Source organism: Pediculus humanus, genomic scaffold, assembly GCF_000006295.1.
Source record: "Pediculus humanus corporis 1103172107383 genomic scaffold, whole genome shotgun sequence".
NCBI classification, from domain to species: Eukaryota; Metazoa; Arthropoda; class Insecta; order Psocodea; family Pediculidae; genus Pediculus; species Pediculus humanus.
Window position 1 is genome coordinate 1085954 of NW_002987010.1, and position 26314 is coordinate 1112267.

Here is a 26314-nt window from a genome sequence, read left to right on the forward strand (position 1 = left end):
AAATTTAATAAAAATTTTGCCAAATAATAAATAAATATTATTATTATTATGATTGATTGTTTTTTTTTTACATAATGAAAATGAGCGGATTAAAATGATAATAATAATTTTTTCTTTTTAAGGATTGAAACCGATCCATGACAAACATGTCGTCTGCTATATCGGTACATGGTCGGTGTACAGACCAGGAAAAGGTTCGTTTAAAATAGAAAATATTGATGGAAATCTATGCACGCACATTGTGTACGCATTTGTGGGTTTAAATGCCACGACAAATACTCTAAGAAGTATCGATCCATATTACGATTTAGAAGAAAATTACGGAAAGGGTAAAAAGAAAAAATTATTATTATTATTATTATTATGCGAATGGATGATGATGATAATGATAATAAGTACTACTCACATTTTTAGGTTCATTTAAAAAAATGACACAACTCAAATTGAAATATCCAAATTTGAAAGTGACGCTAGCCGTTGGTGGTTGGAACGAAGGTTCTGCAAATTATTCAAATATGGCACTCGTACCTGAAAATCGTAGAAAATTTATTAACAGTGTTATGGAATACGTAACGAAATATAATTTCGACGGTTTTGATTTGGATTGGGAATTCCCAGCGGCGAGAGGTGGCAGACCCGAAGACAAACAAAATTTTGCACTTTTGGTTAAGGTATGAATTGTCTCCCCAACTACCCTAATTTTTTTTTTTTTTTTTTTGGAGGAAGGAGGAAATAATAAATGGGAAACATTTTTTTCCAGGAATTAAAACAAGAATTAGGAAAGAAAAATTTAATATTGACCGCCGCTTTGGGAGCTGCTATAAATACAATAAATACTGCTTACGACGTACCTGAAATATCAAAACATTTAGATTTACTTCATTTTATGTGTTACGATTATCACGGTCCGTGGGATAAAACCGTTGGTGCTAATGCGCCATTAACATCAAAAGATAGTTTAGATTTGGTATGAGAATTGATACCTTAAAAAATGAAAACTTCTTCTTTAAAGATTTGTTAATTTTTTTCGCTGTTGTTTCCTCCTCAGGAATCATCAATCACACATTTATTACAATTGGGTGCACCACCGCACAAATTAGTGGTTGGTATACCTGCATACGGTCACACATTTCTAACGAAAAACGTAACGAATCCTAAAATGGGAACACCAATCACCGGTCCGGGTCCGGAAGGAGTTTTTACAAAACAACAAGGATTTCAAGGTTACAATGAGGTCGGTTACGTCACTTCCTCTTAATTTAAAAGGAAAAAATTTTAAGTGTGAATTTTTTTTAGATTTGTACGGAATTATTAAAAGATGATGAAAAATGGTCAAAACATTGGGATGATGAGTCATCGACACCATATGCCGTTAACGGAAATCACGTCATCGCATTCGACGATGAAAAAAGTATAGGAGAAAAGGTGCGTGAGTGCGTGCGTTTAAAAAAAAAATTATTTTTAAACGTTTAAAATGAAAAAAAAAATTTTTATATTCCGACAGGTTAATTTGGGATTGAAATATAAAGTCGGTGGTTTTATGATATGGTCCATAGACACGGATGATTTTCACGGAGATTGTGATAAAGAAAGACTGAAAGTAAAAGAATCCGCACAAGATAAATACACTTTTCCACTTTTAAGAGCCGTACATACTGCTATACAACAATATAAATTGCAAGATGATGATAATAATGATATACCGGAAGTTGGTACGAACGACATTGACGACCCAAAAGAAAATAATGTGGTTCCGTCATTTCAATCCTCAATAACGGCAAACTTTGTCGTCATTTTTACATCAGGAGCATTTCTACTTATTTTAAATTACATAGTTAAATAGATGGTAACCTCGCACGCGCACGCACACACATTTAAATCAATTATTTAAACAAATTATTTCTGTTTGATAATTTTATCCTAATATTCAAGAATACCAAATTTTGTTGTTGTTGTTGTTGTCGTTGATCTCTTTGATTATTTTATGCGAATTGTAAATTTTTATTCCTAATGACGATTGTTTGTAAACATTTTTTTTTTGAAGTAAAATAAAACAATAATAATAATAATAATATTAATATTAATAATAATAATAAATTTTTAGTTACCATCCGTTAGATGATGTTTTTTCTTTTTTTTTTTTTTTTTTTGTCTTTTCATAAATATATACATATCAATTCATCGACAGTTACCCGCGTAAAGCAAAGTTAAATAATAATAATAATAATAATAATAATAATAATGATAATAATAATAATAATGATAATAATAATAATTTAAATTAATAATTTAATAATAAAACAAAAAAAATGGCGTAAAATCAATGGCTTTTGAAAAACGAATCGAATAAAATAACGGTCGATGATGATGATGATGATGATAATATTAATACGACAAATAATAATTAAAAACAATTTTTTTTCTTCTTTTTATTTTTATTATTATTATTATTATTTTATTTAAATTTACAGTCTAGATTTAAATTTAAAAAAAAATTTTTTTAATTTTTTTTTACAAATGTCAATATGTTTTCGTTTACGTAGAAAAGAAAAAAAAATAATAATAATAATTATTTACTCTACGTCATACAATAAACTACAAAAACAAAAAAAAAATCGGTTTTCTCTTATTTTTAACTTATGTATAAATAAAAAAAAAACAAAACATTTATGTACATAATATATATATACTCACATACATAAGAAAAAAAAACCGAAAATTTCAATTTTCTTTTATTTATAAACAAAATAATCATCCATATTTGTTTTTAATAAATTATTTAAATCCCACAAATGGTTATTATTTAAATTTAAAAAAAAACTAATAATAATAATAATGATAATAATAATAATAATTTCCCTCCATTTTTTTTTTTTTAAATTTTTTTGTTTATTAAATTAAGATTAAAGTAAAACGTCACAAAAATTACTATAATAATAATAATAATAATAATAATACTTTAGAGAGCAAAATGAAAATAATAATAATAATAAACGTTTTTTTTTTTTGTTTTTTTATTATAAACAAATTTTAAAAATTAATTATTATTATTATTAATTGATTGATTGATTGATTGATAAATATATGTACAACCTCAAGGCATTTCATTAGAATTTAATATAAATATATAAATTTATTTATTTATTTATTTTTGTTTTTCCCCCGACAATTATGAAATGGTACAAATTTGCTAAAAATAATTTTTAATAGGTTAATTAATTAATTAATTAATAAATAAAATAAAAATAAATAAATAAATTTTGTAAATAAGATAACTAAAGAGAAAAAATTTAAAGAATGGGATTGAACGAAATAGAGGGGATGTAACCTGACGAAAAAAAAGTAATATTATAATAAAATCATCATCATCATCATCATCATCATCATTATCATCATCATCATTATCATCGTCAATTTACGAAAGCAAACTCGACAACCGATTCGTTGTTTTAAGTTTTATTAAATTGCAATTAAAATAAACAAAAAAAAACGAAAAATAAAAATTGTGATCATCATCATCATCATCATCATCATTATTATTATTATTATTATTATTAAATAACATAAATAATAAAAAACAAAAAGAAAAGAAAATTCGATATTAATTTTTTGTGCATATATCACTTATAAAAAAAAAATAATAAAAAAAACAAAAAAAAAAACACGATGATGATGATAATAACAACAATAATAATAATTATTAATACTTAAGAGCGTAAAAAAAAAAAAAAAAAATTTTCTTATTATTATTATTAATATCATCATCATCATCATCATCATCGTTTGTTGTTATTTGATCACTTTTTATTAAATGTGTGACCAAAAACTTTTAATTTTTTTTTCAAATATTTATAACTAATATACGTCCTAGGCTTTTTTTTAAATGCAATGCATTTATTATTATTATTATTATTATTATTATAAAAAACAATATTAACGGATATGGTCAGATCAATAATATTTCATTTACAAAACAAAAATTTAAGAAAAAAAAAAGAGAGGGAGGGGATAGAGAGGGTAGAAAATTATTAAGATTTTCTTTTCCTTTCATTTTCCTTTTCCTTTTTCCTTTTTCTTTCCTTTTTCTTCTCCACCTTCTTTTTTATACACATAAAAAAAAAAATTTGTCAACTACACAATGCAATAAGTATCACAAAATCTACATTATTTTTATTTAATTATTTATTTAATACAATTTTTTTATTATTATTTTATCTTCCTCCTCCTCCTCCTCCACCTCCCCCCCTCTTTTTTTCATTTTGTAAACTTTTTTAAAAATTGTTTTTATTTTATTTCTATATCATCATACAAATTAAAACAATAAATTAATGTGGTAAATGCTTTCTTCTCTTTTTCTTCTGCTTATTATTATTTATTATTATTATTATTTTCTTCAGGATAATTAATCATAATAATCACCTAGGACATTATTTATATAAATTTTTCCTTTTTTTTTTTTATACAATTTTTTTTTTGTCGCGTTTTGTCACTTTCGTAGAGTAAAAAATATATATAGATTATATATATATATATATTTATTTATATATATGTTTATGTATATATGTATAAATATTTACAATGAAAGTAATTATTATTATTATTATTATTTTTACTTATTCATGTACATTTTTTTTAATTATTATTATTCAATTAAACAAATGATTAAACGGAATATGTATAATAAAAAAAAAAAAAAATAATAATAATAATAATTAAATATTGATTTAATTGTTAAAAAGTAATTATTAATAATAATAACAACAGTATTCATAGTAATAATAATAATAATAATAATGTTAAAAAAAAATTCATTTTTGTCCAGTTTATCCGTTATCTATTATTATTATTATTATTATTATTATCATTAAAGTTTATCATTTTGTTATTATTATTTTTTAATTATCCTAAACCACTTAATATTTTTTTTAATTTTTCCTTTATCACAAAATAGAAATTAACGGAAATAAGTAATTGATTTTTACCTAATTAAATAATTAAAAACTAGATAGAATCTGGAAATAATCATTTCATATTTATATATATATAAATATATACACAAGCATACAACAGGTCAAAGGTCAATTTTAAAGTTTTCTTTTTTTTTTTAATTTTTTTTAATTTTTAACTTTTTTTTTTTTATTATTATTTTTTTAAAATTTATTTTTATTTATTTATTAAAAAAAAAAAAAAAAAAAAGAAAAATGTTTTTAAATTTTTTAAACGAGAAAATCGGGGTCACTAAATTCGTTATCGTCGCTCTCGTCTTCGCTATATTTTTTACGCTTTTTATGCCTGTGCTTTTTCTGCTTTTCGGATTTATGTGATTTATGCCTGTGAGACCGAAGTGAATCTTTTTCGTTAGGCCTCGGCGTGACGATTGTTAATTTTGGAACTTTACCCGGCGTTATTTCCTGTAATAAATTAATTTTTTTAATTTTAAAATATACTTTTGACAACTTATCGCGGAAAAGCGCATTCGTTTTGCGTTTAAATCTCACCCTCGTGTCCTGCTGCGTGTACGGAAAATTTCCTCTTTCGGCCGGATTGGGTGTTGCGTTCAACGGTGATAAACTATCCTGTCCGGGAGTCAACGCGTTCGGACAATTGTATCCCGTTTTTGTCGGAGTGTTATCGTGAGAGGAAGTCGCGTGTTGCGGACCTTGTTGACTTCCTGAGGTAGCCTGAGATTGCGTTCCATCCTCGTCGTCTTCGTCCGGATCGAATTTTAACATTAACTGTTTAAACTAAATCGAGACAAAAAAAAAAAAAAAAAAAAATTGTATTCAAATCCAATCGATCGATTCCTCAAGTATATGTATAAATAAATAAAAATTATTTTTAATTACATCTAGGTACTGATCGATCAAAGCTTTACGTTGGTTTTCATCCAAATGCCTAGGCGGAGTACCTTCTTTTAATTTCACTAAAGTGGCTTTCGGATTAAAATTAGAATTACTTTTTCTGTTCACAGCCTTTTCGTAAATTTTTGCTGATTCTGAAGGAGAATATTGTGCAATTTTCCTAAAAGATGTAAATCCCAAAAAAAAATTAAAAAAAAAACAATTCAAAATTTTATACAAGATTTATAGAGGCAACACTTACGCGTCAGTAAGACCGTATAAATCCTTAAGGTGCTGTTTAAGAACCAAAAGCAATAAACAACCTTGGGAAGCTGTGATGCAATCTTGTAATACGGTTGTATCTTCAGGAACCCGATTCAACAAGGCATCTTCATCCTCATCTTCGTCTTCGTCGTAACCAACCTTCGAATGAAAAATTTCAAATTAGCATCGAGCAAAAATTTTCAATTAAAATAATTTAAATGCAAAAAATAAATTTTAACCTCGACGGCTCCCGTATTCGGATCGATTTTCGTAGTTTGATTAGAAGTTGGAATTAAAGCTTCTCTGAAAGATTGAAGAAGGTTTGTACCGGACATGGAGATCATGACGTCAATGTGGTGCACAATAAACAAAGGCTCATCTTGAACTTGATATGGAAAATAAGCGAGGTTATCTGCTAAATATAACATTTGAGCCAAACTAGTTTTCTGTAGGAGAGAGAGAGAGAGAGAAAAAAAAATTTAAATTAATGAAATTTTCACAAAATAAAAAGCAAACAAACGAACAAACAAAAAAGAAACCTACTACTTGTTCATCAAATTGCTTTAAGACACTTAAAACGATGGCCCTCCTTTGTTGTTTGGTTGTTCTCAATATCGAATATAAAAATCCATTTAAAGCCCCGGGAAATTCTCCTTCTACCGTTCGAAACCCCCGAACAATTTCCTTTCCTTGTATGATTCGTTGCAACCTATAAGAGAGCCTGATTCCAAGCTGAGCTTTCATATGTATAAAACCGGGATATTTTTTTTCTATTTCTTGTAATTGCTTATCCGCGCTGTGACTCACAACTTTTTCGTTATCCGTGCTCATACATATTAAATAAGGTACGATCTGAAATCACATATAATAAAAATTCATTTCTTTTGAAAATAATTACCCGTGTAAATTAAAATTATTATGGGCTTCAAAAAATAATGTACCTGAACGGGATGAACTAAACCTTGTTGAAGAATTAACTGTATGACTTTTAAAGCGGCTCGCCGTACACTTACGTCGTAATGAAGAAAAGCGTCTAATATTTCTTTTATATATAACTGTATTACTGTACTTGCCATACCTGATGATACGTCACCCATTTCCTTTAAATTTTCTTGTTTCGACAATTTCGACCCTACACACACGATTAATAATTAGAAAATTACAATTTATAAAAGACTTAACTTGAGAGAGGAAAGTAAAATATTAAAAAAAAACAGAAACTTACACTCTTGGTCTTGCTTTATCATTCTTGTTTCCTCTTCTTGGAGATACATTTCAATATTGTGCAAAACCTGAGCTTTCATAGCTAAAGGAGCATCCGACTCAGTCAAAAGTTTATAATACAATTGCTTCAATTCGTTTCCTAACATAAATTCGTAATGTCTGATACATAGCGATCCTATGGCTTTCATTGTGTAATTTTGAATATCCGGTGATGGATCGTGTACGAAAAAAAACAAAGTGCTAAATACTTGATCTTTAAGATCTTCGGGAAGGCCGTCTCGTACATCTTTGTCGGTGAAATCGAAATGCCTCATGAGAAGGCCAACTGTGAAGAGAGCCCTTTTACAATAGGGCCGAATTGACTCTAATTGCGCTTTCGAGATTTCCTTTTCCATCAAATCACGAACTTTTATTAAATATCCTATTTAAAAAAAAAAAAATAATAATAATAATAATTAAAACATTTAAATTGGCTCATAAATAAAGGTGTTTAAATTATTTTATAAATGTCTACTCACCGTAATATTTTTGGAAGCAATCCCTAATTAGCTTAAAGTTTCTAGTTACATTATTTACAATAGAACCAAGGCAAGACAAACAACTAGCAACAACTATTCGATCGTGTTGTAATATTAATTTGACTGAATCTTCTTCTAACTGAGCTAAAAAAGTTTCACTGGGATGTTCCATTAAAGGTACAATCAATTCTAACGTTCGAGCTACGTTGCTCACAATTTGATAGTCTCCTTGAGTCTGCGTGAAATACAATTAAAAAAATAATCATTATCATTATTCGAATAAAACTTTTTCACAAAATAAAAAATTTAATTTTTAACTAACTTGACATTTTAAACTAAGATAAGGCTGAAGAGTAATCGCATGATTGACAAGTAATTGCGGCCTGATTTTGGCAAATAAATAAATGGTCGTTAAACATGCTACTAGTCTTTGCGAAGATCCCTGGTTTTCCTTTCCCATTTCTTGTTCTTCTAATTTTAATATGTTTTCAATTAAACAATTCACTATTTGAGTGCAGGCCGTGATTAAAGCTTTTGGTGGGTCAACAACTACTTTTGTGGAATCGTCTTTATCTTCTTTTGGTTTAAAAAGCTGCACAAAAAAAAAAAAAGATTATAATTACAACATTTTTTTTTGACAATCGAATAGCAGTCACAGCCATTTTGGCATGTGATACTTACACTCAGTAATAATGTTTCAAACCATTCGAGCCCCATATCTTTCGATGAAGTGGCTACAACTTCAGTTATGTTCATAACTTTTCTTAAAAGAGCTCTATGGTCCAACTGCGGCCTATCTTTGACTGGTGTAAACCACATATTTTGAAAAACCTCCATGACAAGTTTTTTAATACCCTCTTCATCATTGACCCTACGTATCATTTTTACACAAATTTCTGGTATTTTCGTAAACTCGGGACATTCTATACAGATATCTCTCAAGATTTTAATTACTCTTTTTCGTACGCTAACACCGGTATCCTATAAATTAAATAAATAATAATAATTATAAATAACATATAAATTGAAACGAAAAAAAATAAATAAATAAATTACTCACCAGAATACGCGCAGACAGCATGTCGTAGTATTTATCGATAAGTTCAGGCCTACTCAGTACAAACTTTCCGACTAAATCTACGGCGGCTTCTCTCACTGAAGTGGCATGATCTAAAAATGAAACTCTTACGCCCATTTGCATTGATTTCATACCAAGGACAGACGGATCAGCCTCGACTACCATTGTCAAACATTTGATTGCTTTAGTTCTTATGGCTATTGAAGTTTCTGCTAGTACCCTTAAAATCTAAAATAGAAAATAAAACGATATGATAAATATATAATTTTACCGGCAGTTTAACAAAAAAAAAAAAAAAAAAAAAATTAAAATACAAAATACAAAACCTGTTTTAAATAACCGTCGAAACTAAGGGAAAAAGGCCTTTTAGAAGACAGATACCGAGAAATTAAATCAGCACTTGTATAATCTATATAAGTTTGTAATATATTTGTTCTTCCAGATTCATCACTGAACGGTTTTATTTTAGATAATAAAAATTGTTTTCTACTTTCCATGATCTGAAAAATACGTTACATTAACCAAGTCAAATTTAGGTTATGTTCATGTAATTTAATCACTAAATAAATTATTATTATTATTATTTTATTTTTGTGTACCTGAAACCGAGCTGTTGTATTGGCTTCGCTAACCAAAAGTTCATCCTCATCTTCAGGCTCAGAAGAATCCGATATATCTTCTTCACTTGACTCCGATTTCCGTTTTTTCCTTTTATTTTTTTTATTAGACTTATTAGGAGAATGATTTTGTTTCCCTTTAGAGGTCATACAATCATGGTACCTAATAATAATTTTAAAATAATAAGAGACGTGTACGCAGGCATGGGTAAGTTCACATGTATTTATTTTTATTAATAAATTTATATACCATTGAGCCAAATAAAAATGTCTTGCATAAATCCACGCTGTGTCACTTTGTCCGTTAACTGCCAAATAATCCAACAAAACTCTTTGAAGAAACTGTGTTCTTTCTTCCTCTGGATCCAATTCTTCAGTCTACAAACAGAAATATTTATTTTTAAAGTAAGCCATATGAGACTTAATTCGAAGAAAAACCTAGAGGTATTCTAAACTTTTAAATGTTTTTGCTTTTAAAAAATTACCTTTTTATTGTTCTTATCGTCGGCGTCTTTGCTTTCAGCAGATTTTATTTCACTAATCATTTGATCGATAGATGCTAATTTTCTATTTGATGTCACGTAATCTTTTCTTAACCTAGCAGCTACAACACCTAGATAATCCAGTGAGGCAACACGCAATGCCATATCAGTACTTTTGTTCATAAAGTTGCCAACCTAAAAATTAAAATTTACTCGCTCAATATACTTTTCGGGTACTAATAAAACAAACTACAACTTTTTTATTTAATTAATAAATTTTTTTCATTTACCAATAATTTTCCTAATAAACTAAGAAGAACTTCCGTGGCTGGCCATTCAGGCTTATTAACCGTCGTCAATAAATCCTGAACAAAATTTTCGAAAAGAGGCCTATAATCAATTTCTTCGGATTTGCTACCGCATTTACTAAGAAAAACGGAAAGAAAATTTCCGGCTATTTTCATAGCAGTTTCGTATTTGCTTATGATTTGAACGTCTCTATCCATCTGAAAATAATAAACATTAAGTTAATTTATTTTTTTTTTTAATTACCGACAACTTCACATAAATTTAAAAAAAATTTTTAAACGTACATTTATTTTATCTTTGGCTACAGCCTCTCCTTCTTTTTCTTTGGTTTCCTTATTTTTATTTTTTAAATTTTCCGGCAATATAACCACGCATTGAATTAATTGTAAAACAAGTGCGGTTAACATTTGGATATGTTCCTCGGAGTTGAGTCGGTAGGTTCGTAAACTTCTTTTGCTACTAGGTAAACGAGCTATTGATGCTAAAATATCATCTAAAAGCAACCTCCTGTGTTTTTCATACTTTGTGAAAATCTAAAAAAAAAATTAAAATTACTCTTAACTTGAAAAAAAAAAAAAAAAAAAAATTTATTAATTCGTGGGTTAACAAGTGAAAACGAACCGTGGTAACCAGTTTGAGAGCAGAAAGTTGCAATTCACTGACTTCTTCAACGAAAAAAGGGGAAACTGCCATTGAAGACGCATGTAGTACAGCCGTGTCCGTTAAAACTTGTATATTTAAAAGTTCCGCTAAAAGGCCAACGAGGCCGTGAAGTTTTGTATAAAGGGTAAGAATACTTTTTTCTCGCACTTGATGAGCTTGTGACCTTTTTTTCCTTGCGCTCCCCGTGTATCCATCTGAAATTTAACAAAAATTTTTTTTTTTTTGAATAATTAAAAAATTAATTTTATAAACTTTTCATCTTTTTTTTTTAAAATCTACCTTTTCCCTTTTTATTTATTCTATAAACCGGATCGAAAGACGGATAAATTGTATTAGACAGTTGAAACTTTGTAAACAAAACTATTCTGTCTATGACATCTTCTAAATAAATTCTTTTTGGCATGTTGGGTGATGTTAATATATAAATAGCAGTCAATGAAGCGTCCATAGCCCTCATCACTCTCTCCATTGCCAACTCCAACCATAATTTACTTTCATCCTCATCATCATCCTTATAAAAAAAAAAAAAATTTGATTTTCATTTTACTCATCTCAATTTTTAATTATCAATTTTTAATCAATTTAAACTTACTGGATCAGCTATAGGGGACACCCTAGCACCATCCCTTATATTTTTTTCTAAAATATTTAATAATTTAACCAAACGAGTGGCAGGAATAGATTCCATTGCACCTAATGTTTTCAACTTTGCAGCCTCCGCACAAAGATCTTGTAATTGATACTTGGGTATAAGCGCTTCAGGTGGTACATCTTCACTATCATCTAAAAAAAATTAATTATTTATAATTTCCAACCTTTTTTAAAATGAAAATGAAAATGAAAAAAAAAAAAATACCTAATTCGATAGTTAGATCGAGATCATCAGTGTTTTCAAATATTCTATCTATAGTCGTGTTGAACCTTTGATAGGTATTTGTTTCCATAAGCTCTTCTACACTTAATTTTTCTAAAACTGGAACCATTTTCCTTTCGACTTTTCGTACTTTAGGTTTTGGAAGTTCTACGGGAGATAGTTCTAAAAATTTATGCAAAAAAAATTTGAAACATATCAAAAACAAATCACGGTGATTGATGCTTTGGTTTTCACAAATTCTACCTTTAGATTCATCGTGATTGGCTGTACTTCTTCTTCGTTTTCTTGATCTCTCATCACTATCTTGAAAGGAAGAAGGTAAGAAAGCAGAATCTAAAAAATAAGCAAAACCCTGTTGTAAAAATTGTAATTGTTGAACAAAAATTTAACCCCTCAAATGACACGATTTAAATTCAAATAAATTGGAAGATAAGCTATACTTTATTTTATTCTTTGTCAAAAAAAAAAAAAAAAATTGAAGCCCTAAAACAATAAAAATTAATTTTTAAAGCATTATTATTATTATTATTAATACATTTTTATGGTAAAAAACACTTATTAATATCTGTTAACAAGAGTTTTAGACTTTAAATTATGATAAATACAATTAATAACTAAAAAAATAAACGAATACTCAATTTAAAGTTTCAAATTTGAATTTGTTAACCTGAAAAAAAAAAGTAAATAAACTAAAATCTTAATTTAAAAAATAAATAGAAATTATTTACTGTTTATTTTGGCGCAATTTCAAGCTTTCACGCTGACTTTTGCTGCATGCGATGCAGCAAAAAATTTACCCGAATCAGCTTTTGCTGAAATTCCTTATTTCACGAATGAGATTGATTTTAAAAAAAAGTGAAACCGATAATTTTTTTTTTTTTTTTTTTAATGAACAAATAATCAAAGGCGATTTTCTATGGCTCGATACTTGCTCTGGTACATTCATCATGTTTTTTCTTTATTGTACCGTACACCTATTTGCACAAACATACCTTTTTTAGTTCTTTTTTCTCGAGCCTTGTTCCTTTCACGTGATTTGAAGATCTTGGAAATCGGTTTTAAATCCTCTTCGGAATCAGATTCAGATACTGGTAATTTCATTTTTTCTTCACACTCATTTGTTATACCTAATTTGCTCGCCAAAATCGGTTGCTCTTGAGCAAATTTACTCAAACTTTTTTGCATTAACGCTTGATCTTTTTCGGATAATCTATTTAAGCGCACGTATGCGGGTTTCATTTTCGTTAAAGAATCATTCGAGTCAATAGAATGGGGTCGGCTCACTGTTGCAGAAGAGCTTGTGCTACTACTTTGAATTTTGAAAAACTCCGAATCATTTTTCATTGATTCAATTGTTCTTTCAGCAGGTTCACCATTCCCGTAATCTTTACAGGTTTTATCCAATTTTGCTCTATTAAAATTGTCAGTGCCATTGAATTCGTCGCGACCCGCAATCAGAGAGCCCTCAAAGGAGTCTGAATGATTATTTTTTTCGCTTCTTTGAAAGCTAAGTTCGGGTAGTAGTTTTTCTGAACCTTCCAAATTTGATGCGCCAAAAAATAAACTATCATTTGAACCCAATGTCACTACACTCGAACTCCCACCGCTAGAAACACCGGAACTAGTATCAGATTTCGGGGTATACTCACTCTCACTATTCGCTGGATCTTTTTGCACAGACGCACTGGTCCCACTACTGTCAAACAACGCACTGTCTTTCTTATTAAATTTTTGAAGTCCGACATGAGATTCTTCTGGTGCCACACTAGCCTGCGCCGGAGAAGCTCCTAAAATAATGATAATTTGTTTTTAAAGCAAAACTATTTTGTTTCGGTTGAAAAAAAAAAAAAAATTCGTACGAACCTGGAAGCGTGATAGAAGATGAATTATCAAGAGAATTAGGAAAGAGTTCTTTTGAAGTCTGCAGTTGCCCTTGAGATTTCTGTGGTCGGTAATTTCGCATACTACTAATCTGGCCTGTAGAACCATTGTTACTCATTACATTTATTGCTGGAGCATTAGACATTAAGCCCTCTAAATTTCTATGACTAGGATGAACTTCGGGACGGTTATAATCGGTAAAATCTGTATGAGATAATCCCACTCTGGGATTATGATCAACATTGTCTAAATCAAAAGAATGTTCACTATGAGGCTTAACACGCCTCGAAAGTTTATCGTCCCATTCCGAAACCGGTTGTGTCGGAACATCAACCCGATTTAGTTTATTTTCACATAAGTCTTGAAAAGGAGGATTTAACTCTGATACTCTGTTTTGAGGATCAGCGATCACCGAGGCACGTTGGGAAACTAAGTTAGGGTCGTGAAATCCCGTGCTCGGCGAAGACAGCGGCGGCCGAGTTTTGTCATCAGGAACAGGTAGTCGAGCTGATGCAGGTTGTGCAGGACTGCCCTGTGGTGTATGACGGGTATATCCAGGTGACCCTTGACCATAGCTAGCAGGAGATGTTTGATTAAAAGCAGAATTAAGGTTGTGACCAGGAATTTGTGGCAACTGCTGTTTCCACTGTTGATTTCTTGCCGGTCCCTTAAATGCACTTGGATTTTTTAAGAAAATTGCTTTTAAAAGTTCTGGCGCGCCACTTTGATGTTCAACGGGCTGCTCTGTTCCTGCATATTGATCTTTTAACTCACTGAAAATTTTTTTTTGAAATATACATATTTTTTTTTTCGTTTCAACAAATATAAAATTAATATTATTTAAACTTACATATGCTCACTAGTTGTTTGAGCCAAACTATGTACTAATTGAGGAATTAATAATTCATTTGGGTGACTTAAAAGAATTTGAGCTTCTTCAGCAACCCGAGGATGAAATAACAGAGATTTATTACTTAATGTTTGTGGCAATGGAGATGGTAAAGGCATCTCAGGTAATACTAAAATAAAATTTTTTTTTTTTTTTAAATTTATTATTTGACATAGAAAAAAAAAAAAAAAAAGAAAAGTTGATAATTAACAATAAGTTATTACTTACAATCAGTAAGGCTGGAAACTCCAGCAAGAGTAGTAATAGGTACACTAGGAATTTCCCCATTCATTTTACAAGCCTAACTTGAAAATCTTCCATGACCTTTTCAATTCCATAATTTTTTTCATATTCTCAACTGTAATTTTTTGTATTTTTATTCAAAACAAAAAATTATTAAATGAATAAATATAAAATTATTTTTGTAACCTGAAAATTATGAAGTAATGAGTAATAATAAAAATTAATCAACTTACCAAGAATAATCGGAGATCCAAAAATTTGGAATCCAAGCGTTTGATGCAAATAATTAATAATTTTGAAAGAATAACACACTTTACCAAACTTCTTTGTTAAATTTAACTTATAAAAAAAAAATAAAAAAAAATTTTGGGTTTCCACTTTAATGGTAGCACCTCACATTGTAAGTTCTGAATTACTCGAGCTTCTTTCAATCAACACCACATAATCATTATACTGTTTTTGTATAATACTTAAGGTTAACAAATGTATAAATATATTCACCATTGCCACTGTATCTTCAAGTCATTTTAATTGACAAACCACCATAAAACCAATAAAAGTCTAAAATGACTATAAGTTTCATACAGATTGTTTTAAATCAACTTTTATTTAGGATGGTCTCATTGCAGGTGATTCGTGATGTCCTGAAACAACAGGTTGTAAATTATTTAACCTTAACATTAAGTTTCGAACAAAAAAAAAAAAAATTTGTAAAAATAAACAAAATTTACATTGTGTAAAGAATAAAATAAACTGATAAAAAAAAATAACAATTTCTATAAAATAACTTTTTTAAAGTTGGAATCAATTTTATTGTCTGTATTTTTACACTAATTGTTTTGCTACATACAACTTCTAACAATTCTAACACTCTGATAATGAACTATTATTTCTTTTATCTAATTTTTTTTTAGCAATGAATAGCAAATGACATCACGCATAATAGTAAAATATGAATAAAGCTATAATTTATCTACTGGAAAAAAAACTACAAATACTATAAAATTAAAATAAATAATTTGAAATTTTTTTTCATCTTGGCAAGCATGATTTAAAACATGCTTGATTTTAAAACAAAACAAATATGTAGGCCATCTTAAAGTTAGATCTCAAATCAAAATGAACAGAATGAAAAATTTATAAACTTATACTAGTATGCTACAAAAGAAAGGTAAAAATCACCGTAGAGGTTTTTAAGGGGTTTATTGCACCCTTTACAGAGGAATATTTGGGTTAGAAAGGTTCTGTCAACACAGCCCATGGCCAAGTCATTGACTCCCATTTTGCATTCTACTTAAGCGCCCTCTAACAAAATCAACCTATTAAACAACAATCAACACACTTAATAATCAAATAAAAATAAACTTAATAATTTTTTTACTTTTCAAATAACAAATGTATAAAAAATTGACACTTCATTTAAAAAAAAAAAAAAAATTAGTGATATTTTCATTAAGCAAAACAAACACAAAATGAACGACCACAAATGCATGAGTAAACTTCACCATTTCACCACCAGAGTACCGATTGAAAGAATAACTTTTATTCATATAATTAAAATGACACTAAAAAAAAATACCTTTTTTATAATATATGGTAATTTTTATAAAACGCACACTAAAATTATAAATTTATTTTGCTTCCCTTAGCACCATTAGAATGTAAACTAAAGCTCTTAAAAACTTCAAAAGCATTTTTAGAAACAGAGCCCTAGTAACATTGTCTGCAACTCACCTTTTCCAATAGAAAAGCTTGAGTTTTTGTAATTAATAAAAAGAAATAAATTTAAAACAAAACTTTTAATCATTTTACAACTGTTAAAATTGAGAATTACATTTTGAACTTCAAAATACGCGATTTTAGGACAGTGGAGACGCGCCAAACGTACCAAACACAACATAGGCTTAGCCTTATTGCATTCAATAATAAAATGCTAGAGCGCATAAAAAAAGGTTCGAATATAAATTATTTAATAAAACTAAATAAACATTCACATTTTCAATTCAAAAAATAAAAATTAAATATAAGTTTTTATACAATATTGCATTAGAGAACAAACAAGGTCGTTTTTAATTTTAATACGATATTTTATTTTACTGCGGAGTAATACAAAGAAAGAAAAACTAAAAGACAGTTGTCAGAAAACGTCGCCTTCTTTATTATAATTTTCTGAACGTACACCTGTGACGTTTAATATCATTGAGGCTCAATAGAGTTAAAATATTTTTTAGCTCGTTAAACTTTTGTAAACTGTTAAATAAAAATTAATTTTTAAATTATTTTCGTTTCATTTTTATAAATATAATGTTTTATAGAATGCATTTAAAATTTTAGAATAAATGATATAACCTGTATACCAAACGAATAATTCATTATTTGAAATAAATTTGAATAAAATTTTAAAGAACTTTGTTTCTAGGTTTTAATTCATATATGTTTATTTCCATCTACACATTTTAAAAACTTTAAAAAATTCTTTACATTAAAAAGAAAATTCCTTATTTTAAATTTTTACTTTATAATTTTTCAAAAGTATTGTTTTATTTCCAATTATTTACTCGGTTTATAAAAAATTAAATGATCGACGTATAATAATAATAATATTTAATAACGTACTTTAAATACGAATTTTATTTAATTTGTACTTTTGAAAAAAAAAAAAAAAAAGTTTAAAAAGTTATATGCGATGGCCTTTGCTATTGTTTACATGTTAAACACTGTAATGTAATTAAAAATAAGCTAAACATAAGCGTTCTTATACTCAATGGTTAGATATACAGTTTCAAATACAGAAAAGTGACTTCCATTTTGTTTTGTTAGTAGTCAGTAAGAAATTCGCGAGTAGTTGGTTTGTGTTTCGTTAAAATTAATTTTAAAATTTATTAGAAATTTTAAAAATGACTCGTAGAAGGGTTTACGTTGTTGGAGTTGGAATGACTAAAGTTAGTATATTAATATTATTTTTAATTTTGTTTTAACATTTATGCTCCGAAAATTTTGTTTTTATTTACTTAAATAATTTTTTCGTAAAAATTTGTATTTAATGCATTGTCATGTTAATTTATAATTTAAATTAAATAAATTATCCTTGAACTATGATACTTACGGAGACTTTAGAATTACATTTATAAATTATTTTTATTTTTCATATATATTTCTTATTTTTTTAAAAATTCTCTAATACATTTTATAAAAAGGCTTAAGTTAAATAGTAGGCACGAATCAAATTTTTTCTCTTTATGTAACAACTCATTGAAATAAACATTTCCTGAATTAAATTCATTCCAGTTTAGTTTTTTACCCTTGAATAATTTATTCTTTCTTATTTTATTGTCTTAATTAAATATTTGCAATATTTTATATTTATTACATTGCAAAATTAAAAATACTACCAAAATTCATGTAAATCATAAAACTATCAAATACAAAAAAAGAAATCAGCTTTTTAACATTAGAAATATTATTATCAATTAAAGATTACATTCATTTTCTGTAATATTAGAATTTTTTTTTTATAACTATTAAACAAAAATTGTTTATATTTTCTTTCCATCTTTCTTTGTACAAATCCCTGAAATTTGTTTTCGTTTAATTAAAGAATCAAGTCTTAAAATTAACTTAAAGGGGAAAAAAAAAAAAAAAACTTTCCAGTAATTTTTATTGGATATTTAAGGATACTGTTTCAATGGTCCATAGATCAAGATACTTTGTATCAAGCTTTAAGTTTTTACATTTTACAATTTAATAAAAGAAGTTTTGGATTTCTCGATTAATTTTTTAATTTAAAAAAAATTTTTTTTTAAAAAGTAAAAAGAGAAATCGCTTTTAAATTTTTTTTCTTTGGTAATTTGATAATAGATAAGAATGTGAATTAAGGTCAAATAAATATATATTTATAAGAATTTTAATTCAATACAGATTTATGTACTTAAAATTGTATCATTATTCGCAATTACCTGTTTGATTTGACCAGAATTATTTTATGCGAATGTCTCACAACATTAAATAAAAACAAATAATTTGATAATAAACTTTACAATATGTAATTTAAACATTTATTTATCTTGCATTTTATATAATTCAAGTATTATGCAACATCTTAATAAATGTCTTTAGCATTACTTAATGAAATTTGTACCGATAAATGTATTAATGTTTTCAGAGAAAGAAAAGAGTATGAAAATGATGTAATTGTTAAAAATATATAAAATTTTTAAATTTGAAGTTTTAGTCTTTTTTTTTATACTTACTCTCACTAATTTTTTTTGTACTGCTTTTTTAATTACTTGTAAGAACATTTACATTAAAACATTACATTATTATTCTTTAAATTAATAATATTACAAAATTTTTCATGTTCTGCCCTTTGGCTCTTATTTGAAGTGCATCACTTTTTTTCTACTTTTTGTTTTTTGCATTTTCAACACTTCCTTAAATTTTAATTCACTTGTTTTTTAGATTTCTACATGAATGATTCTTAAATTTGTTGCACTAGTTATAATGATGAATTTAAATGATTTGTATTTTCAGTTTGAAAAACCAGGGAGAAGATCAAACTTTGATTATCCTGATATGACGGCTGAAGCAGTTGGTAAAGCATTGAAAGATGCCAATTTGCAAATAAGAGACGTGGAAGCAGCTTGTGTCGGTTATGTTTATGGAGATTCTACGTGTGGACAAAGAGCGATTTACGAAATCGGAATGACTGGAATACCTATATTTAATGTTAATAATAATTGTTCTACAGGATCAAGTGCATTAATGTTAGCCAAATTACACGTCGAAGCTGGGAGTGACTGCGTATTAGCTTTAGGTTTTGAAAAAATGGAAAGAGGCTCTCTAACGTCTAAGGTAAAACGAGTGTTACGAGTCGTTTGTTCTTTACCTTAACACATTTCATTCTTTTCTTTTTTCTCCTCATGATCAGTTCAACGACAGAACAAATCCGATGGAAAAACATGTTGAAAAAATGGCGACGCATTTTGGTTTTGAACCGACTGCACCTGTAACGGCTCAAATGTTCGGTTATGCCGGAAGGGAGCACATGCAAAAATATGGTACAAAACCAGAGCATTTTGCTAAAATCGCTGAAAAAAATCACAGGCATTCCGCTAATAATCCGTAAGCAAATGCAAATTTATACATTTTTTTAAACTTTGTCTGCTGGTATTAAACATTTTAATATTTTTACCAAAATAAATTTTGTTATTTAGAAATTCACAATTTCAAGACATTTACTCATTAGAACAAATTTTACAATCGCCTAAAATCTTTGATCCATTGACCAAACTTCAATGTTGTCCAACGTCGGATGGTGCGGCTGCCGCCATAGTTTGCAGTGAAAATTTTGTTGTCAGACACGGCCTATTCGAACAAGCAATTGAAATTTTAGGAATGGAAATGGTGACAGATTTTCCATCATCTTTTGCCGGGAGCGCTATGAGTTTGGTATGAAAAATATTTAATCGAGTTTTTTTTAATTTGAGTATTTGAGTAAATTATATTCATTTTGGGAAAAAAAAAAAGGTGGGCTACGACATGACGAAAGCTGCCGCCGACAGGCTCTATGCCAAAACGGGTATAAAACCAAGCGATGTTCACGTTGTCGAATTGCACGATTGCTTTTCTGCTAACGAACTTATAACTTATGAAGCTTTGGGACTTTGTGGTCCCGGTGAAGCTGGAAAATTTATAGATTCTAAACAAAACACTTACGGAGGCAGATGCGTAGTCAATCCGAGGTAAACATTCTATTTTTTTTTTTTTTTTTTTTTTTTCCACAAAAACTTTGGTAGTATTTTTAATTTTTTAAATTTTCAGTGGGGGTTTAATATCTAAAGGACATCCTCTCGGAGCTACCGGTTTAGCACAATGCACGGAATTATGTTTGCAATTGAGGGGACTTGCAGAAAAAAGACAAGTGCCCGATGCGAGAATAGCCCTTCAACATAATATAGGATTGGGAGGAGCGTCAATCGTTGCTCTTTACAGAAAAGGCTTCACGTAAGTTTTCCACCGTCAAATAATGATAGGAAAAATATTCTAAATTTTTTTTTTAATTATTGCTTAAATTGCAGGACTAGAAATTCCGGAATCGTTAGAAATAACGTGGCTGCATCGGCGAGTGCTCGTCCCGAAGATTTCAAAGCGAATAAATTATTTTTAGCCTTAGAAAAAGCTATGAAAGAGGATAGCGATAATTTAATAGAAAAAGTTAGGGGAATATTTGCAATAAAAGTGAAAAATGGTGCCGGTGGTAAAGATGGATACTGGGTAATAAATGCCAAAACTGGAAAAGGAAGCGTTGAATTTAATGGAAAATGTAATTTTCACGATTATCTCTCAGTTTTTTTTTTTTTTTTTTGAATAATAATAAAATTTGGGTAATAAAATTTCAGCCAAACCCGACGTCACATTTTTAATAGACGATAATGATGTGACCGATTTATTGACCGGAAAATTGAATCCGCAAAAAGCATTTTTCCAAGGTAAGGTTAAAATTCAAGGAAATATGGGATTGGCAATGAAACTTCAAGAACTTCAACGTCTAGCAAGTGGTCGAATCGAAGAAATACGATCAAAATTATAAAAAAGAAAAAAAAAAAAAAAGAAGAAAAAAAAAAAAAAATTAGGAATATAATGATAGTCTACTCGAATATATATATTTATAAATATAAAAGAAACCGGAAATCGCGTCGAAATTTTTTTTGTTAAATTCGCATTAGTAATAATTTTTTTTTTTAAATATTGTATTTTTCGTTTAGATTTTAATATTAAATAATTTTTATAAAAGAAATAAATAAAAAAAAAATCCATACTTGACATTCCGTAACTAACGTACCCAAAATGCAAAAAAAAAAAAAAAAAAAAAAGAAAATAAAAAATTACAAGTCGAAAATAATTGATTATTTCTCGGGCAATTATAAAAAAAAAATATAAACAAAATTTTAATGATTAAGTTTAAAAAAAAAATGCATTTACAATTTTATAAGTTTTTTTTTTTTTTTTTTATTATTATTTATTTATAAAATATTATTTTCGGGAGTTGGATTTTATTATGTAATTTAATTAAGATATCATATATAAGGTGTTTTAAGCCGGGGTTTAAATATATTTATTTATATATTTTATGTATTATTTTTTTTTAAAAGTTTACATATTATATTTCTTGTTTTAAAAAAAAAATTTACAAAAAATTTAATCGTTTTTTTTTAATTAATTAATAAATTTTAAAATAATTATGAATTAAAGGATTTGTTTTCGATTAAGTTAAAAAAAATGAAATTTAATATAAAATAATAAAAATTTTATTTATTGAGTATAACGATCATTTTTTAAAATTATTCAAAATATTAATTTGAATAATATATATAATTTTTTAATAAGATTTTCTAAAAGGAATAAGAAGAAGAAAATGAAAATAATTTATTTTATCACAAATTTGTTGTCGATGATTGTGATGGTGGTAACTCTAATTTATTATTTTCTTTTTTCTCATCGTTTTTTTGAGGTTGTATTGCTGCCTTCCATTTCTGTATAAAAAAAAACAACATGTTTTAGTTTTTTTTTTTTTTTTAAACAAAAGTTTAAAATAAATATTGTTTTATTGGTACCTCTTTTAATGTACTTCCGGGAGATCTAAATAAATGATATAAAAAATATAATGGTACTATACACATTGGAATTAAAGCCATAAACCAACCGACTACTTGAGCCCAAATTGGATAAACGTAGGTACGATTGTACGTTAACGGTTTGTACGAAGCAAACGAAAATAATAAAATACCCTGAAACAATTAATTGTTTGTTTGTTTGTTTGTTTGTACAATTTAACTATTTACTTAATTCATTTTTAATGTTTTTTTTTTGTTCAAATACCATCGTTATTATTGGTGTAAAAACAAGCCAACAATATTTTAACCAAGGACCAAGTTTATAACCAATCATTTCCGTTATATTATCATAAAATTTATCAACTCCATACACGTAGGCAATGGTAATACATTCAAAAAAACACATCCACAATAATACCATACCACTCGCCGAATAATAATCGAAAACTTGAAACATGTAAATTCCACCCTGGTAACAAAAGTGTAAAATTGAATTTTTATTCAAGCTCTGATGTCAAAAACTAAAAGAGCCAAAAAACTTACATCTGTCACCATAGTCAGACCAAGAAGAAAACTAATAATACTTATGAATGCAATAAAAACTTCTCTCCTTTTTCCCTTTCTCAGATACCTTGGATAAACATCAACAATGGCCGTTATCAGTCCTTCCATTCCAACAAATTGCGAATCGATTCCCATCAAAAGAATCATAAAAAAAAATAAAAAAGACCAAAGTGGTCCCCAAGACATTTGACTTATGGCTTTTGGATAAACAATAAAAACCAAACCAGGACCTGATTCGGCAACGTCTTGAATAGGAACACCATGTTCCTGAAATAAATTTTTCCTTTTTTTTTTTTTATCCACTGAAAATTTTATTTTAATTTTAATAAACTTAACCTTACTTACCTTGGCCATGAAACCTAAAACGCTAAATATAGCAAAACCAGAATACAAACTGGTGCAACTGTTAATTACAGAAACAAATATACAGTCTTTAACAAAATTATTATGGAAATTATTATATGATCCCAGAGCTGTCATGCAACCCAATGCAATGGCATATGAGAAAAAAATTTGTGTTCCAGCATCAATCCAAACGGTGGATTCCAAAAGTTTAGAAAAATCTGGTTTAAGGTAAAATGTTATACCCTCTGCGGCTCCATCAAGTGTGACTCCTCTAATTAGTAGTGCGGTTAACATTAAATATGGAAAGACAGCTAAAAAATTTTTTTTTTTTTTTAAATGACTTTGTCCACTAAACATATTTTCGTAAAATTTTCTTTTATTGTTTTACCGGTAAAATACACGACTTTTCCAGAAGATTTAACTCCTTTCCAAACGCAAAAATAAACAATAACCCAAGCTAAAAATAGTGTGCCAACAAGTTCCCATTGTAATGTTGAAACATCATCCACACCAGTGGATATACCTAAAACTTTTCTCCTAAAATAAGAAGGTTTATATAAAAGTAAACTCTTTAAATGAAATTTGTTAAAAGTATTGTTATATACTAACTCCCAGTATTCGATAATGGCATCGACTCTTTTTTCCCCCACGTGTTCCTCCGTGGTATTTTCTCTAAGAGCTTTTGCTTCTGAACCCACTATACACTTTGGTGTATTCCACCAATTATTGCACGTCGACCATGGAAGTTCTGAACGAAAAGAATTAAAAAAAAAATGAAATGCCCAAGCTAATATGACGATGTAATATATGTTGAGTAGAAAACAAATAACAGTCGTAGCATAACCTATACCTGAAAAAAAAAAATATATATACCTATAATTTTATTGGTGAACAATTATGAAGAATTAAATCAATAATTTCAAATTTTTTTTGACTGACAACTCAAAATCATTTTGCATTTATGTCTTTAATTTTATTTGTATCACCAATATTGTATATTGTAGGGCGACCCTAATTGGAGAGACTTTGAATTGAATAATAGGACATTTTATTTCATTCAATTTTTAAAAAATAATTATGCGTCGACCAAATTTTACAACAGTAATTTTTAAAGATAACCCTGATTATGGCAACTCTTTACCGCAAATGTTGTATAATTTAATGATTTGTAAAATGGTAACCTAGGCCAATTATATTAATATTTCCACAGGATTACAAAATAGTAGACATTTTCTTGGCTAACCTATGACTTTAATATCTTTCTATAACTTGAATTGAAAAATTTTATTGTTTTTAACTTACCCTTGAATATTGGGCAAAAATTCCATGCTGTGATTCCTCCTTGACTCGTATATTGTCCTATTGCAATTTCTAAAAAAAAAATTGGTATTCCACCTGCGACAAGACAAATCAAATAAGGTATCATGAACGCTCCTCCTCCATTTTTATAACACAAATATGGAAATCTCCAAATGTTTCCCAATCCGACAGCAAATCCAATGCAAGATAAAACAAATTCTATTCCTCTGGACCATTTTTCCCTATCCCTGTATTTACTTTTGGGTTTTGCTTCTTGAGAAATTGTTACGGATTTCATGCTGTCGTTTACAAAATTTGGATTTTCCATTTTTTTTTAGTACCTTTTATCTGAGAAATATAAAACGTCATTAATTTTCAAATTTAAACTATTGTTTTTTTGTTTCGATCAAAAACTACAAACACTTAATTATTATTGTTTTTATCATTATACACAATTTAATTTTTTTATTAAACAATTCAAATTTATTATTTATAATTTATTCTTAGCATGAAAATAAAAGGTGTTCTACACGAGAGACATTTTAAAAAAAAAAAATTTAAAATGTGTCAAATAAATATTTATGAAATAATGTGATACGCCGATAATGGGATAAAAAAATTTTTTTTTTTTTTTTTTGATTTGAAAACTCTACGGTTAATTTCCATTTAAAAAAAAAAAAAAAAACCAAACATATTTTTTTAATTGAATATTTTTTTAAATCTTTTTAACAAATGGCAATAATCCTTTCACTCACTACAAAATTAAAATTCAAATCGCTTCACTCAAAAATGGAGAAAATAAATAAATAACGACATAATGGAAAAAAAAAAAAAAATTCAAGCACACGAATTCGAAAATCCGATCATATTGAAAATTAACGGAAAAAAAAAAATTTATACTTTGTGACTTTTAGGTATAAATATACAATATTTACCTTCTTTTTTTTTACAACACATAAAATATATTTAAATATAATATATATATATATTAGTAAATTTTGAAAGTAGGTTGTTGATTAGTGATTTCGATCCAGTTTCTCATGTATCCAAACCGAAATATGCGATTAATTAACTTAAAAAATGAGTAACAACAATTTACAATTATAGATTATTGTTATAATATTATCAATAAAGTCATTTTGCACGAATTTAAATCAATAAAACAAAAATGAAACAATACTTTTACAAGATTTAAACTAATACTAACAATGGTTTTCCTTTCCTCTATCCGAGCAATAAAAAAGAATAAAAAAAAGTAGGAGATGGAAGGTCGTTATGTCGTCTGCTAAAGCCTAATGCAAAATTTATAAACTACCTCATTCATATAAATAATTATTTCATTTTAATTCTCATTATTATTATTATTATAAGTTAATGAAAAAAAAATTTTTTTATACTTTGGTTTATAAAAATTTATAAAAAAAAATTAATTATCTTAAGTTGGCAATCCTATCTTTTCATATTCTTTGTTAGGCATGTTGTTGTTGTTGAAAACAACTTTCTTGCTTTCCTTGAAAATAAATATAAAAAAAAAAAAAACCGTTACATACGTTTGTGAGCGTCACACATACTTGCATTATTTTTTATATTTACATCATTTTAAATTTTTTT

General features: G+C 27.7%; 4 protein-coding genes across 4 annotated transcripts in view; 2 read left to right on the plus strand and 2 right to left on the minus strand.

Annotated features, from left to right (window-relative positions):
* The window catches only part of Phum_PHUM035560 (uncharacterized protein), a gene marked incomplete at both ends in the record, with an annotated part of 2255 nt that extends 412 nt beyond the window's left edge, over window positions 1–1843 (plus strand). The window contains 6 exons of the mRNA XM_002423044.1: window positions 123–329; window positions 415–671; window positions 761–967; window positions 1049–1234; window positions 1297–1425; window positions 1505–1843. Coding sequence (XP_002423089.1) covers window positions 123–329; window positions 415–671; window positions 761–967; window positions 1049–1234; window positions 1297–1425; window positions 1505–1843 — 1325 coding nt within the window. The remainder of the gene's footprint in view (window positions 1–122; window positions 330–414; window positions 672–760; window positions 968–1048; window positions 1235–1296; window positions 1426–1504) is intronic.
* A 3373-nt stretch (window positions 1844–5216) lies between these two features.
* Phum_PHUM035670 (uncharacterized protein) lies at window positions 5217–14927 on the minus strand (the record flags this gene model as incomplete). The annotated part of the gene is made up of 28 exons (XM_002423045.1): window positions 5217–5411; window positions 5499–5744; window positions 5847–6021; window positions 6103–6263; window positions 6350–6550; window positions 6651–6956; window positions 7046–7236; window positions 7330–7749; window positions 7847–8081; window positions 8169–8438; window positions 8528–8827; window positions 8907–9152; window positions 9251–9424; window positions 9524–9678; window positions 9760–9919; window positions 10027–10218; window positions 10314–10529; window positions 10617–10865; window positions 10954–11189; window positions 11275–11494; window positions 11588–11766; window positions 11852–12031; window positions 12113–12221; window positions 12635–12690; window positions 12862–13656; window positions 13733–14523; window positions 14601–14758; window positions 14868–14927. 28 exons carry the CDS (start codon window positions 14925–14927, stop codon window positions 5217–5219), a joined length of 6876 nt encoding a protein of 2291 aa, XP_002423090.1.
* Window positions 14928–17779: 2852 nt separating this feature from the next.
* Window positions 17780–21471, plus strand: Phum_PHUM035680 (Nonspecific lipid-transfer protein, putative; the record flags this gene model as incomplete). The annotated part of the gene is made up of 8 exons (XM_002423046.1): window positions 17780–17824; window positions 19413–19733; window positions 19810–20003; window positions 20096–20330; window positions 20409–20623; window positions 20703–20885; window positions 20960–21204; window positions 21281–21471. 8 exons carry the CDS (start codon window positions 17780–17782, stop codon window positions 21469–21471), a joined length of 1629 nt encoding a protein of 542 aa, XP_002423091.1.
* Window positions 21472–22468: 997 nt separating this feature from the next.
* On the minus strand, window positions 22469–25031 carry Phum_PHUM035690 (sodium-dependent nutrient amino acid transporter, putative; the record flags this gene model as incomplete). The annotated part of the gene is made up of 6 exons (XM_002423047.1): window positions 22469–22669; window positions 22761–22964; window positions 23039–23326; window positions 23405–23715; window positions 23793–24254; window positions 24707–25031. The coding sequence occupies 6 exons, from the start codon at window positions 25029–25031 to the stop codon at window positions 22469–22471; spliced, it is 1791 nt and encodes a 596-aa protein (XP_002423092.1).
* Window positions 25032–26314: the final 1283 nt, after the last annotated feature.